The 15,324-nt window shown below is 36.9% G+C and overlaps 1 protein-coding gene across 1 annotated transcript; it reads right to left on the bottom strand.

The window, feature by feature from the left end:
* Nucleotides 1-713: 713 nt before the first annotated feature.
* Nucleotides 714-9,649, bottom strand: LOC137058484 (mediator of RNA polymerase II transcription subunit 26-like). The gene is made up of 3 exons (XM_067431767.1): nucleotides 9,432-9,649; nucleotides 8,699-8,773; nucleotides 714-2,360 (listed from the first exon to the last, which is right to left on the bottom strand). The coding sequence occupies exons 1-3, from the start codon at nucleotides 9,501-9,503 to the stop codon at nucleotides 1,122-1,124; spliced, it is 1,386 nt and encodes a 461-aa protein (XP_067287868.1). The 5' UTR covers nucleotides 9,504-9,649; the 3' UTR covers nucleotides 714-1,121.
* Between the last annotated feature and the right edge of the window lie 5,675 nt (nucleotides 9,650-15,324).

Raw genomic sequence — 15,324 nt, 5'->3', positions numbered from 1 at the left:
ATCAACCTGCAGGCTCTGCACCAATTCTCCTAAACTCACTTGTGCACATCACTATACGCACCCTCCAGAAGCTTGCGTTCTGCAAGTAAACGACGCCTCGTGGTGCCATCCCAAAGAGGCACAAATCACTCACACTGACCTTTACCTGGACCGTTCCCACCTGGTGCAATGACCCGCCTATCTCAATTCAAGCAGACGACTTTGTAGCCATTTTTACAAAACATCTAAAGACACTTCTTTTCCAGCAGCACCTGACCAATAAAGACTAGCACTTGACTAACTTAAATATTCTATATGTTTTTAAAAAGTTTCTTTAAGTTTATAAAAAAAACACCAACGTTGTTCTGTGAATAACTAAGAATAGAGACTTGTTACAGCACTTGCATGCTGTTGGCCTTGTTTGTCTGATTGCTTCTATTGCTCTCCCCCTTTTTAGGCTAAGTCGCTTTAGATAAACGTGTCTGATAAATGAATAAATGTAAATATAATACAGTTCTCATAATGTAACGCTTTACCATTATGAACTCAAGATTTTATTTCATTTTGAAAAAAGTATTACATTATGAACATTTTATTATAATAATAATAATGTAGTACTTATTACATTATGTGAAGTTTTTACATTATGAGCAGTTCTTTTTAGGGGCTACATATATTAGGCTATATAGTATAATGTAACATAATATATAATAAAAAGATAACTATGCAAGTAATCAGTATTTAGGGTATAATACAAAAAGTCATATAAAAACGTACTACAGGATGTTATTATATTAAAACATTATATTATAAGATGAAAACACTGTACAATCCTTGTTAAAATGGTTTCGCTTGCATGAAAGCCAGGGCACTTTTATTATTCAGTACAGATGAGAAATTTGTAAGTAAATTCTGCCATCTACATGAGATATTGAGGAACTGCAGTTTAATTCTACAGTCTCCCATACAGAAAACTATGCAATTTTACCTCTGGAATGAAAAATGTGTCATGTCATTGGTACATTGATAAAACTCAGGACATATTCATAGTATATGCTTAGTAACACAAAGAATAGAGAAACACAGGTCTAAAATAGTTAAGAAACCACATTTGGAGATTTAAGAAAAATGCCTTTGCAGACTCAAAGTCTGTAATCTATGGAAACATAAGGCAAGATCTTAAGTTTACTCCCATCTCCATATGGATCCAGGGTTATGGACTGAGTCCAGTCATACCAGTTATTTCTATTATCATAACAGCCATTCACACCATGCCATCGATGACTGCGTATCCTGACAAGGTCTCGCTCTGTGATCTCTCGGCCGACCCCAGGAAGATCTGTAACAGGGAAATCTGGTATAAACGCATGTGTTTTTCTGCACACTTTTGAATTCTTTTGCTCTTGCTTGAATTTCTCAGCCACAGAAAAGTCCATCCCTGATTTTCCTGAAGTCGGCAAGCTATTATGAATCATCTTCCTTAGTGACATCTCTCTCCGGTTTGTCTGGTGGACCAAACAAAGGTTTTGTTTCAGACGCTCACGGCTTTGGATTTCACTTCCTGATGCTCTCTGGCAGTCAGATGTTTTGCTTGATATAGGTAGGATTTGTCGAGTCTGAGGGCCCTGCGTTAGTTTGCCTGCTTGAAGTTGTGTAGTTTTGGTATTGTACTCTGCTGGACATCCATCGAGTTTCACAGTGTGGTTATGTGGATTCTTCGTATCTTCAAAAGTCCTTATGTTTGTTTCGATCACTGTGCTGGAGACCTCATAGAGGTTAACGTTCAGCGTAGCAGGTTTGAGTATGTTGAGGAGGTCTGAAGGCTGTTGCATGTTTATGTATGACTGCTGGATGGAAGAATTGACAGGTAGTGTAGAAGTAATGCTGGTGGATTGTGCTGGTTCCTCAGCCACCATAAGGTGCCTTGTGTCACTGCCGGCAGAGGTGGCCTGTCTTTGGGACTTTGAGTGCTGGTCTTGGAAATGCTGATTGGACAGCGATGATCTCAAGCTTGCAAATTGTTGTAAATGCTTGATTGACGAGGAATATGATTTCGTGGCAAGGACGGGTATTTTACTCTTTCTAAAATTGGTGGGATATTTAATGGTTTTACCTGGTACAGAACCCTGAGACATTATTTCCCTCTGACTAATGTTATTATGGAAAATAGTTCTGCTGTAATTTCCTGTGAGGGCTGGTGCTGATCCAGGGATACGTTCAGCAGGAATTGAATCCACAAAGCTTGAGAGCCCTTTTGCCGTGGCTTCGTTTACTCCAACTAGCCTCTGCCAACTTCTTAAAAGATTTTTTAAACGTTTAACAAGATCTTTGTCTGTGCTTCTTTTTCTCACATCGTTGATCAACTTTCCAAGCCTGGTTTCCTGGAACAAAATATATACAGTACATGTCATTACATATAAGTGTAAGTGCATGTAATGTGTGTAATAAATGCGCTGTAAAATAAAGTGTTAAAGGGGGGGTGAAATGCTGTTTCATGCATACTGATCTTTTTACACTGTTAAAGATTTGGATTCCCATACTAAACATAGACAAAGTTTCAAAAGTTAAGGTGGACGTTTGATGGGAGTATTTCTTTGTCAAAAATACTACTTCCGGTTAGTCATAAGTTTCGGCAAGTTTTTTGCGATCATGCGTCCCCTTGACGTTAATGGGGGCGGAATTTCCTTGTATGGGCCTTACGGACAATTCTACCGGAAGAGCGTGAGAGAGAGAGAGAGGGAGAGAGCGAAAGCAACGGCCTACGCCCATCAAAGCGCTGGCTCGTAGGCTGCGCTGCACAGGTGATGTGCACAATTAACAATGTCACCAAAAAAGTGCGTTTTTGGTTGCCAGACCAAGACAGTCCTGCACAGATTCCCCAAAAACCCCGCGGTAAGGCAACAGTGGATGGAATTTGCTTTTCCGGATCAGCAACTGAGTTGCGCGAATGTTTATACACTGTAAAAAAATGCTGTAAAAAAACGGCCACATTTTGACAGTAAAATGCTGTTTTCCATTAAAACAGTAATATACTGTAGAAAACAATGCATTCTGGGTAATATTTGTCATTTTCGAGAAAATAGCCAACAGTAATATACTGTGAATTAACAGACTTAAAGTCGACACTCAGAGGCTGTGTTCAAAATCACTCCCTATCCCCTCATTCACTATTCCCTACACTAGTTCACTGATATAGACCACTCGACAGAGAGAGAGGAAAGAAGAGAGTGAATTCAGACACTGATGAACACCTGCTGTTATCACTGAAGGAAAGAGAAACATGATTTCATCAACTGAAGATAAAAGAAGACATTAAATCTCTGATGATCTCATCAGAGGATTAAACAACTCCACAAACAGCATTACCAGCTTCACACATTACTAACCAGACTGACTTTATTTCTGTCAGACGACTACAGAAGCTCTTATTGAGAATTAACAGATGATGTTTGATTGTTTCTTCTGACGTTACCATTATGGTGATCAGTGTTTGCTTTAGTTGGGCTCTTGAACATTGACACAATAACATTAGTTTTTTTCTTGCTGCTGTAACAGTGTGATTTCAATACATTTGATTTAGCAAGCAAAGCTGAGAAAAAAAAAACATGAGTTGGTTATGTTGACTATTTAATAATGGTTTAATTCACTAATAATTTACTGGTCTTATCTATAAACATATAGCTGATGCTTAATTTTTTGTAAATCTTGAACCCTATAATTTTATAACATCATTGCAACAACCAGATAATTTGAAGAGCATGGGAACAGCTTGTGGTCGAAACATCTGAATCAATCTGACTCACACAGACATCAAGAATCGGCGTATGAATCTCAGCCGTGGTGACACTCAAAACTCCCAGCATGCATTGCGGCACGAATAAATTATGCTGCTGAATAGCCTGGTTATTTTCTTTAATTCTTACTATTTGCCTTTATTTTTGCTGCTGTTGTTGTGTTGACTTTAAGTAGTGTTTTGTGATGTTCAGAGTTGATCTGTTCATTTTTTTTTTATTGATTGTCACCATTGTTGAGATTCATACGCTGATTCTTCAAGTCTATGGGAGTCTAAATGACAGCAGAGAGCAAACAATGTGTTAAAATCATGACTTTATAAATCATTCATAACTAATTCCTAATCAGTGGTTGATAATATCAGAAAGGTCCCAGTTTAATATCGTAAAATAAGAGTTGATATGTGTTTTTAAAAGAATGGGTTTGTTTAGGGAAAAACACTGGACAAGATTAACAAACTAAACATCCTATTACAATTATAGCAAAACATAGTTAATCTTTTCTGACCATTTTTTTTTTCTTGGCTTTTTTGCTATAATAAATGTGTTTAATAAACACACAGTTATTATGGCAGACAAAGAAAAACTATCATTACAAAGTCAAGGGCCAAGAGCCCCACTGAAGCAAACACTGATCACGATAAGGGTGACCAAATATTTTCTATTAAACATCAACACCTAAAGATCTGATAATTCTCAATAAGAGCTTCTGTAGACGTCTGACAGAAATAAAGTCAGTCTGGTTAGTAATGTGTGAAGCTGGTAATGCTGTTTGTGGAGTTGTTCAATCCTCTGCTGAGATCTTCAGATATTTAATGTCTTCTTTTATCTTCAGTTGATTTCATCTAAAGCTGTGGCTGAAGTCAGTTGTAGTTCTTGTGTTTCTCTGTCCTTCAGTGATTCTTGTTAACAGGTGTTCTCAGTTATCACTTAATTAATCTCTTAATTATCTCATGAACTTCATCAATGCTTCAATTACTCTAACACTCTGTAGTGTGTACACTCTTCAGTGTTCATTTAAAATTGAAGATTTTGCTGTGGGGTTAAAAGGGTTAAAGGGGTTAGATGAAAAAACCCACAGTGGGAACCGTAAATTAACAGTAAGAAACTGTAAATTCATTTACGGAAAAGTACTGTAAAAAAACGGCACTTTACTGGAACCAGAGCTGCCAGTAGATTACCGTTAAATCAAGGAAAAACAGTAATATACTGTAAAACGTAACAGTCAGATTTACCAGATGAACCAAGATATTTTCACTGAAATATTAGTGAAAGTTAATAGAAAAAAGTTGGGCAAAGTCAGTAACTGATAAGGAGAGTAAATATTAAAATGACCTGTGTTTATGTGTTGTTGCACAAGATGATATAGAAGAGATCTTTTAGTTGAATTCATTAGTTTTGTAGGTTACCATTGCTCTGAAGAGTAGAGCCTGTGCTTCAGTCCAGGATGAGCAGAGAAACGTTGATGATATGCTGCCTGATGCTTTATTTAACGGCAGTGACTGTATTTGCTGATGCAGTTTTGAGCCGTTTGTTGAGTAATTTATCACATACGTGTGTGCTATTGCTCACAACGAACCGCAAAGATTGAAGTTAAAGTCATGTTTCTAAATCATTTTACTACTACACCTTACAAGTGTGTAATGACTCAAATGAAGTTTTACGATACAAACACCTATAAATACTAGTTTTAAAATGAGAACTGTTTGAAGCGATCAGTTTTCCAAATTAAAAGTTACCTTTCATGGTATTATTACGGTAAAATACTGTAAAAAATGAGAGCTGTATGTAAACAGTAGAGGGCTGTAAATGAACAGTACATTGCTGGAACCACAGCTGCCAGTAGATTACCGTTATTTTACAACACAATTTTTTACAGTGTTCGCTGCATTTCGGTGCCGACTGTTTCATAAACAAGGCCCAGCTTGACGCCGGATTTTCCAATCGCCTATTGCTAAAGGATGGAGCAGTCCCAACGATAAAGGTCCCAACGTTAGAACCGCAGGCTGTGAGTAAGACTGCTTCAAATGTCTGTGTTTTTGCCTATGCTCATCAAGTAGCCCAAACATGATCACGTATAGTTAATTGATCAATGGAGCATGCGATGTGTAGTGCGTGTACATTTGTTTAGCTGGCCACTATATGTGTAACTTTATGTTTGTGTATTGTAAAAGCACTCCAAACAACAATACACAAAGAGGTGGGAAATATGTTGAACTAAATAAGCACGCTTCTTCATTCAAATGCGCTACTATTCCGTGTCTTTCTATGTAAACACTAACTTAGCCTGCCGTGCAAAACCAGTCCGCTTACTAACGTTACAATTGTCTGCACACGTGCACAACTGCACTTCCCACATGTACACCTTCAAAGACAAAAATACGACGATATAATTCAAGTATAAATATGTAAATAACACAAGCCGCTAAGCATATTATATAGTTAGTGTATAACTTGTACCACATAGAGGCGTCCTGCTCTAGTCGTTTTTGCTGCTGCTCCTGTTCAACTGCAACCTCTGGGTCTGATTCCGGATCATAGATGTATGGCTGTATCTGATTAAAAGCCATATTTTTATTTTGAATAAAGTTTTTTTCCCGCTGTTAGGGATGACACAGCTTTACGACGCACTCGACTCAACACAATAGCAGCAGCGCGCACATGTCACTATTTAGCTCCGCTCACACGATACGCCCCCACCCGCTCGGCTTTTTTCGGAAAGACTCGGAACAGCGCATCTTTCTTATATAATTATAAAAAAAATAAAGACTTTTCGGAGATATGCAGGATGCAATGCTACTCTATAGGTACTCAAGATTGACATGACACTGACTGAAACTGAGTGTTTCACCCCCCCCCTTAAACCTATAAAATTTCAAATAAATGCTGTTCTTATGAACATTCTGTTGATCAAAGAAAAACATAATAATCATGGTTTCCACAAAAATATTGAGCAGTACATCTGTTTTCAACATTAATAATGCAGCAAATCAACATATTCAAACGATTTCTGAAGAATCATGTGACACTGAAGACTGGCATAACAATGCTGTAAATTCTTTTTGGAAAATTAATATTTCAAATAATACAATAAAATAAATACTTTCATTTAAAAAAAAAAAAAGAATACTTTCACAGTTTATCACATTAACTATTTACTAATGTTTGACAACCACAAATTGTCACATGTTTTGTTTTCATTTGTATTCATTCCACAGTACTTTTTTCTTTGTTAAAGGGTTAGTTCACCCAAAAATGAAATTGATGTCATTAATGACTCACCCTAATGTCGTTCCTCACCCGTAAGACCTCCGTTCATCTTCAGAACACAGTTTAAGATATTTTATATTTAGTCCGACAGCGTATCTAAGTGTATGCACACTATACTGTCCATGTCCAGAAAGGGAATAAAAACATCATCAAAGTAGTCCATATGTGACATCAGTGGGTTGATTAGAAACTCTTGAAGCATCGAAAATACATTTTGGTCCAAAAATAACAAAAACTACGACTTTATTCAGCATTGTCAGCGTATTGATTCATGATTCGGATCGCCAATGTCACGTGATTGCAGCAGTTAGACATTCGATCCGAATCATGAATCAATCTGATGATTCATAACCGTTTGAATCTTTATTTGAGGTTTGGAAACAAACGCTGAAGAGAAGACGATGCTGAATAAAGTCGTAGTTTTTGTTATTTTTGGACCAAAATGTATTTTCGATGCTTCAAGAGGTTCTAATGAACTAACTGATGTCGCATATGGACTACTTTGATTATGTTTTTATTCCCTTTCTGGACATGGACAGTATAGATCTTACGGGTGAGGAACGACATTAGGGTGAGTCATTAATTACATAAATTTCATTTTTTTGGTGAACTAACCCTTTTTAACTAAATTAACTGATTAAATTAAGCAGCAGTCTGTAAGGTTTTCATTTGTGTTGCCATTGCAGTTATTTGCGGAGTTATCATCTGTATGCGAGTTGTGCTTTGGCGAAGCTCCTCAGGGCGGATGAATCTAATGTTGTGAGGAGTGTGTGTGGCATTCAGTCTTTCAGAATCACAGATTCTACATCTTAGAGTTTAATCTAAATAAGATTTTAATGAAAATGTCGTCTGAACAAGTAAGTAACATGTCTGCCACTTTTGGGAACAAACATTACAATAAATCGCACTACCAACGGTGATTGAATCTAACGATCGCTCATGTCACATCAAATGTGCAAATTATTATTGTTGTTATACTTTGTTCTCAAATTGTTAACGTTAACAGTATCAGCATTGTGTGACTATGTGTATTTAGTGTGTATTAGTGTTAGCTGTAGCTTTCAATTTCTGTACAGTCTAATTTTTCGCTTTTACGTACGAGTGAATGTCCAGTTGTCACTGATGATTGTCATTTGGGCCTTTCTGGATTACAACCCGCCATCAAAATGATGAGTTTAATTATTCCATCTGCTGTGAGAAAAGGCTATAAATGATCTGCTGAAGAACATGATTGTGGTCCAATCCGCGTTACTACAAGCCGGACTCTTTCTTGACCTGACGAAATGATGCAAAGGCATGCTTGAATTTCCAGCTGAAATCCATACCACTCAAATTATTACACATTATTATTACAAGTTTACTTTTGTGAATGGAGCTTAGGTAAGGAGATAGTTTTGCATACTGGTTTGTTGTGTACTTGCTCAAAAATGTATTTTTAACCAAAAAAGTTAGGGGTTGCAGCTTTAAATGTTTCACTTGAAAGTGTGCTTTTTGTCCTTCAAATAAATGCCACTTTAGATTACATTTTTTTTATATAATGCATTTGTGAAGCCTCAGTGAATCTGCTTAAGAGTGATTTCAGTCTTTAATTCTTATTTTCAGTGTGACATCTGTTGTGATAATAAACTCAATCGAAACATGCTGAGATAGTATCTTACCACGAGAGCCTCTTTAGTCATGGGGTAACTTTCCAGACAGCATATCACGTCCAGTGCAGCCATCATGTCCTGTATCTGGTAGAAGTTATGCTAATGTCACTTCAGACTTTCATCATATTCTCTATGCATTAAAAAAAGACTTTAACTGATTAATGATTAATCATTTTTCTGTATGTTAGGAATTCAGCCCCTGTTCCTTTTAGAAGTTCTATCCATGAAAGTAAATGGGCCTTGTGTATTTGAATCAACTCTCACATGTGCACCTGCAGCAGTGGCACTTTCAGATCCCAGTCATCAGTTATGGTTGAAAATGCAAATGTGAAATTCTAGCATATTCGTGTGAAATAAGACCCTCGGGAGCTTGTCTCGAAAACAAACCTCACCACAGTGAGATTTAAAATAAAACAAAACCAACCTTTATTTTACTTGGATGTAACAAATGTGAAATTATAATAGTCATTAATAAATTATATAATCAGTTATAAAAGGATGCACACTTATAATATTTGTTCAGGTAAAAGGTGGCACTGTTTGTCTTTCATCTCAACGACAAAAAGTAATGAAATTTACCGTAATTAATTTAAGGAATAAAAAGCATTTATTATAAGATAAATTAATAGCATTAATAGCTCATCAATCATAGAATGACTGAGTAGAAAATGCCATTATTGCATGATTACATTAAGTGACAGCTAATACTAATGATGCATATCCAATATGGATATTTACTCACATTATTTTGAGCATCGACGGCTTGCAGGAGCTGCTCTCTGAGTTGTTGAGGTCTTGATAAAGCTCTTTTCATTGTCAGATAGTGACGCTTTGAAAAATACCAACTGATAGATTTGCAGCAACCAACACAACGTACAAAGCCTTTCAAACATGCACACGTCACTCAGACGAAACCACTTCACAGCCAACCCCATTTGAGCTCAACTACCCGTGTCCACACATGCAGGCAAATGACTGAACTGTCCCAAAAGGGTCCAACAGGTGCAAACCTGTTCTCATACAGGCCTTCAGAGCTAGTGTAAGTGTCAATGACAAGTTGTATAATCATTACATCCAACTGTTATGAACTCATATTCACTACTATAGACTAGAATACTTTTAAACTTTTTTAAATACTTTACGTAATAGTAATAGTCAAATTTTTTTCACACTACATTTGAAATAATTGATGTGATGTGAAGGCCAAGTATGGTAACCCATACTCTGAATTTGTCCTTTAACCCTTCCAACTAAGTGTGCTCACACACACACATATTGAACACACTTACCATGCAAACCATGAACACACACCCAGAGCAGTGGGCAGCCAGTTTGCAGCGGCGCCCGAGTAGTTGGGTATACCCCTCTGCCGTGGATATTAAGGGTGGAAGAGAGCGCTGTTAATTCACTCCTCCCACCTACATTTTCCTGCTGGTACTGGTCTGACTCTCTTACCATTAGGCCATGAATGTAAACTCAAAATAATGAAATCTTAATTGTGACCTTACAGGACCAACACGTGTTCACTTTCCTTAATATATATCAGACTGCACAGATTTCAAAGATAACAGAGTTTTCAATGACAACAAAGATCATGGGCATTTTGTGTTGTTTGTTGTATATTTTGTTAGCCTGACATCGTCATGCTCAATTCTAGTGAGAATATGTGTCTGATACTGCTCCATTAGGCTGTTATTATGGGACAAAAATGCCTCTGCACTAGGGTTGGGTATCGTTTGGGTTTGTTACGATCACTACAGTCTGCTAACATCATACAACTCTTAATTGACTCTTGAGCCAAAATGATTCAGAACTCTTGTCTTCAACGAGCCCAAAAGGGCCCACGTCACATCTCTCTGCACTGGCTACCACTCACTACTCACATCAAGCTGAAGGCATTGATGCTTGTTTATAGGCTCAGCACCTGCATACTCCCACACACTCCTTACAAGTCTATATCACTACCTAAAAGAAGCCTATACAGTCGGTCAGAGCGATGGATCGCCATCACTGAGAGGCACAAAATCTCCCTCTAGAACATTTTTGTCCTCAGTTCCTTGCTAGTGGAATGATCTCCCCACCTTCACACGGAATGCAGAATCCCTGACAATATTCAGAAGACATCTGAAAACTCATCTCTTCCGTAAGCATTTAACCTCTTAAAATAATATATCCTTTCACTTTCCTTTAATCCACCCTATTCTAGTTTGTGATACTCTGCAGGGTGTACAGGAGTACTTCTAATGTTTGTTTGCCTCTTTGAGATGAATTGCTTGCTGTATTCTTCAATCGCAAGTCACTTTGGATAAACATCTGCTAAATGAATAAATGTAAATGACCTAACAGGCTGTGATTTTTTTTATAATTTTTTGCTCTTATTATATCTGCTCTTAATATTATATCAATTAAACATTTATTTATTTGATATTGCGTAAATTCCAGAAAAGTGTTTCTGCCACATATCAATATAATTTTCATATTTCTTGCTCATATGATGCTAAAAATTGTTTTTCTATCACTACCTCAAGAATACAAAATGACCCATATTCATGGAGTTATTTTGTTAATAATATTTATTTGTACTTTGCTCTAATCCAAGAATTTCCCTCCACCAGGCCAGGTCACCACACTACATCAGTTGTCATAACAACAGTTTACAATACTTCTATGATCCTGTCAGGTACATTTTGTCAACAAATTCTGTATTTTTAAACACAAATATTATATTATAGGTGTACACTCTGGTTGAACGACTTCCGATTTTTTAAAGTCGACATTTATGTGATGAAAGTCGAGTCGATGTCGACTAGTCGCTGATGACATCAATAAAGAACGAATAAGCCTGAACCTCGAGCTGAGACGCGAACTCGGGTCTTCTTGTGCACAGGACAGCTATAAGCCTGCCCATAAGGTTATTAGTCCTTGACCTATCACTTCAAGCGACTCATGGAGCTTGAGTGATCGAATGGAACTCAAGCGTAGTTCAGGCAGAACACTGATCGCTAAACGTTATCAGCTGACGCTCAGCTGATTTGTTACTCCACCTACTCTAATCAATTATAGTATTTAAGCTCATTCAAACTCATGTTCCTCAGTCTGTCGCACAGACATTTATACCCACCTCCACCCCTTCACCTCCTAGTATCTTCATTATCAAGTATTGGATTCTGTGTAGAACTCTTATTGTTACCATTTATATTTTCTGTAATATATGCTAAGAAACTTTTGGTTATTATGAAGGCTGGGGGGCTTCTGCTTCAAGGATGTATCTCAAGCTGCCTAGTATGGCAGCTCGAGCATCTTTGAGCCTAAGCCTAAACCTTTCGCCAAATCAAAGATTGTCTATTAATTTCATTCTCAAAGTGGTCCTGACTGAAATATCGATAGGCAATGTGGTCATGAGCAACCTGTGAACAACACAAAACAAACATTTACTATCAAGAACCAGAAGCTCACAGCTGCATCTCAGTTATCGACTGTATGCTTTGAAAAAGCAATCAGAGGATTTGTTGTTTTTGTTTTGTTGCCAAGCTAATAGATTTTTATTTTTTACTTAGGATAATATACAAGTATGATTTTAAAACAATTTAAAATCTAATCAATGTTCATGAACAATTATTTGTATGGTGAGAGAAGAAATGTGATGGGTGTAGCCTGCATTATTATGTGTTAAATACTTGGGGCCAGATTTACTAAACAGGGCAAATTAGTGTGAGAGCACAATTCAAGAAAAGCACTGACGGGAGTGGATAGTTTTGTGTGTGATTTACTGACGACTGGCAAATTACTTAATGCAGATGTAACCAGATCGTGTCATCAATGACCAATCCAATCTACCTGTTAGTGTCTGGTTTAAGACATGCTTTTTTGGGGCGTTAAATAATGGCGCAAACACCAGTTAACTGACTAGCGTAAACCTTAGTAAATCACCTCTCGTCATTCATTAAAATACTATCCTCCCATAAATAAATTTTGCGCTTAAAAGGGGAAACTCCTACAAATGCATATGCAATAAGGTAAGCCGCCAAAATAACTGTCCATGTCTTTTCAGCGCAAATTTATCACTACGTGTTTTAAGTAAAACCTGACAGCAATTTTTTAACGGCAAAAGAGTATTTGCGCTGGTGCTTAAACTTGTTTGTTCATCTTGGCTAAAAGATACTGGCTAAGAGTTTATATCAAGTGTGCTAAAATATGTAAATATTTTATAATTGTGTCCAAATGTGCCAGGAGCTGTATAATATTTGAGATAATGTACATTAATCACACAGTTAACATTATTAATCAATAACATCTAACTGGCAACACATTATACCTTACCTAATACATTAAACATTTAAAGTGCCTATATTATGCTATTTTAAAGTTTCCTAATTTTGTTTTAGAGGTCTCCATCAACAGCGTTACATGCATCAAAGGTCAAACAATTATTTGTAATTTTCTCCTATTAAACATTTCATATCACCACAAGTTCAATGATTCTTAAACGATTTGATGGATGAATCACTCAGATTGGTTCTGTTGTGATTGGTCTACCGCGTACAGCGCATATTTCAGAAAAAAAAAACGCCTATATTACCATAACTGAACTCCAGGTTCGTTCAGGAGGCTTCCTGTTCCTAAAGTTCAGCAATAGTACACTGTAAAGACAGTAATGATGTTGTTGATTTTATATAAATCCCAGCACGAGTCCGAATCGATAAAACAACGGAAGAACTAGTTATTCAACCCGAACCTTGAGCAGGACATTTCTCAGTGATACTACTCAGTTTGAGGCACATTGAGATGTTTCAGCTGTAATTCCTTATCATCAGCATTAAAAAGTGTGCTTCCATCAAACCTGTGGGTGTGTGTCTAATGTATTGCGGTGCACATGTGGAAACTGTATCAGTAAGAGTGCATACATTAGCCAGACTGATGTAAACATTAACTTTTGCTTTTAGGTAATTCTGCAGCCCACAGCTGATTTACAGTAGTATTTCAGTGAGACAGTAATAACGTGAGTTAGCCGGTTAGCCAGATACTTACACAAAATGAAACGCATTGTATAGCACGTCTTCTCGACATGTGTCCAGTAGCCTATCCATTGCATTGTTTGAGGTAGTTTTAAGTTTTTTCTAGTGTCTGCACGTGCAATAAGTTGACGGGCAATAATTTTCAAAAATCCATAATAGGGGTTCTTTAACATAAATGAAAACACATACCATCATATAATAGCCTTTTGCGTCATCATATTTTTGGATCTTCATAGCTTTCAGGCCAAGATACCAGATCTCTGAGTATCTCAGAATCTCCTTCAGCTCAAACTCAGTCAGCCTGCTGCAATATTTTTGAATGGCCTCTGACAAAGGTGACAAAAAAATATTTGATCATATTTATAATGTAATGTAACACATCAGTTCACTCTTTAAATAAACCTTTTTGAAATGCATATGATCTAAAGATGAAACATTAATAATCTGATACCTGTGACACCAAGAGGTTCCTTCTTCTTTTTGCCATTCTAAACCTTTTTGTTTTAAAGTTCCTGGCTTTTGTTCCTGCTCCTGCTGAAAAAAAGCCATTCAAGTGCTATTTTTTCAGATTTTGTAAGATTTCTAGGAGTTAATGTATCTCTGACTAAAATGCCTAATCTAATGAATGAAAAGATCTGACACTATCGGTTGCCAGGGGCAACACTGTAGCGATACAGAGATCGGAGCAGGAAAGACGGCTCGAGGAATTATCACGTCGTTTAAACTGAGAAATTTTAAAATGGAAAATAAAAAGAAATGGAGGTTAACTTCAGGGAGAAATAACTACCAGCGCCAGGCAGAGGTATTTAGAGGAGCTGGATGATATCAAAAACGTCAATCCATACAAGCTGCCTGCAGCAGAATGGAACAGAGACCCAACGTTAGATGCTTTAACTTACTACCTTGCATGTTCCTGAAATGTTTTTATATATTTTTTGTGCATTCTGAATAATAAATAAATATATCTCCCCACTATCCTGCAACAGTCTAGTGCTCGTCCTCTCATTAACAGTGCTTTTCTCATACTGACCATATTTTATACCTGATGACAAGTTTACATTTCTAAATTAATGTAAAGGGTTACTTCAGCGATTAGCATATGGCTTTGTATCAGTAGAAACCCTGGAGTATATTCAAATGATTGTGCTTTCCCCCCTCATATTCCCCTGAGACAAGAGATTTATGCAGTTTATTTCTGGAAAAATTCCTCCTATGATGCAAATTGACGATATTTCCATCATCGGAGGAATGTTTGGCCAAAGGCTAAAGACTACAGCCAGCAGAGGGAGCTATTTCCACGTTTTGAACCCGCGCATGGGGGGTGGGAGATTACACTCAGAGCTCCTTCTCAAAAAATTTGCATATTATGATAAGGTTCATTATTTTCCATAATGTAATAATAAAAATTAAACTTTCATATATTTTAGATTCATTGCTCTCCAACTGAAATATTTCAGGTCTTTTATTGTTTTAATACTGATGATTTTGGCATACAGCTCATGAAAACCCAAAATTCTAATCTAATCTAAAAAAATTAGCATATCATGAAAAGGTTCCCTAAACGAGCTATTAACCTAATCATCCGAATCAACTGATTAACTCTAAACACCTGCAAAAGAT

Source organism: Pseudorasbora parva, chromosome 22 (genome assembly GCF_024679245.1).
Source record: "Pseudorasbora parva isolate DD20220531a chromosome 22, ASM2467924v1, whole genome shotgun sequence".
Taxonomy (NCBI): domain Eukaryota; kingdom Metazoa; phylum Chordata; class Actinopteri; order Cypriniformes; family Gobionidae; genus Pseudorasbora; species Pseudorasbora parva.
Note: the sequence above shows the minus strand (reverse complement) of the source record. Positions and strands in the feature narration are given on the sequence as shown.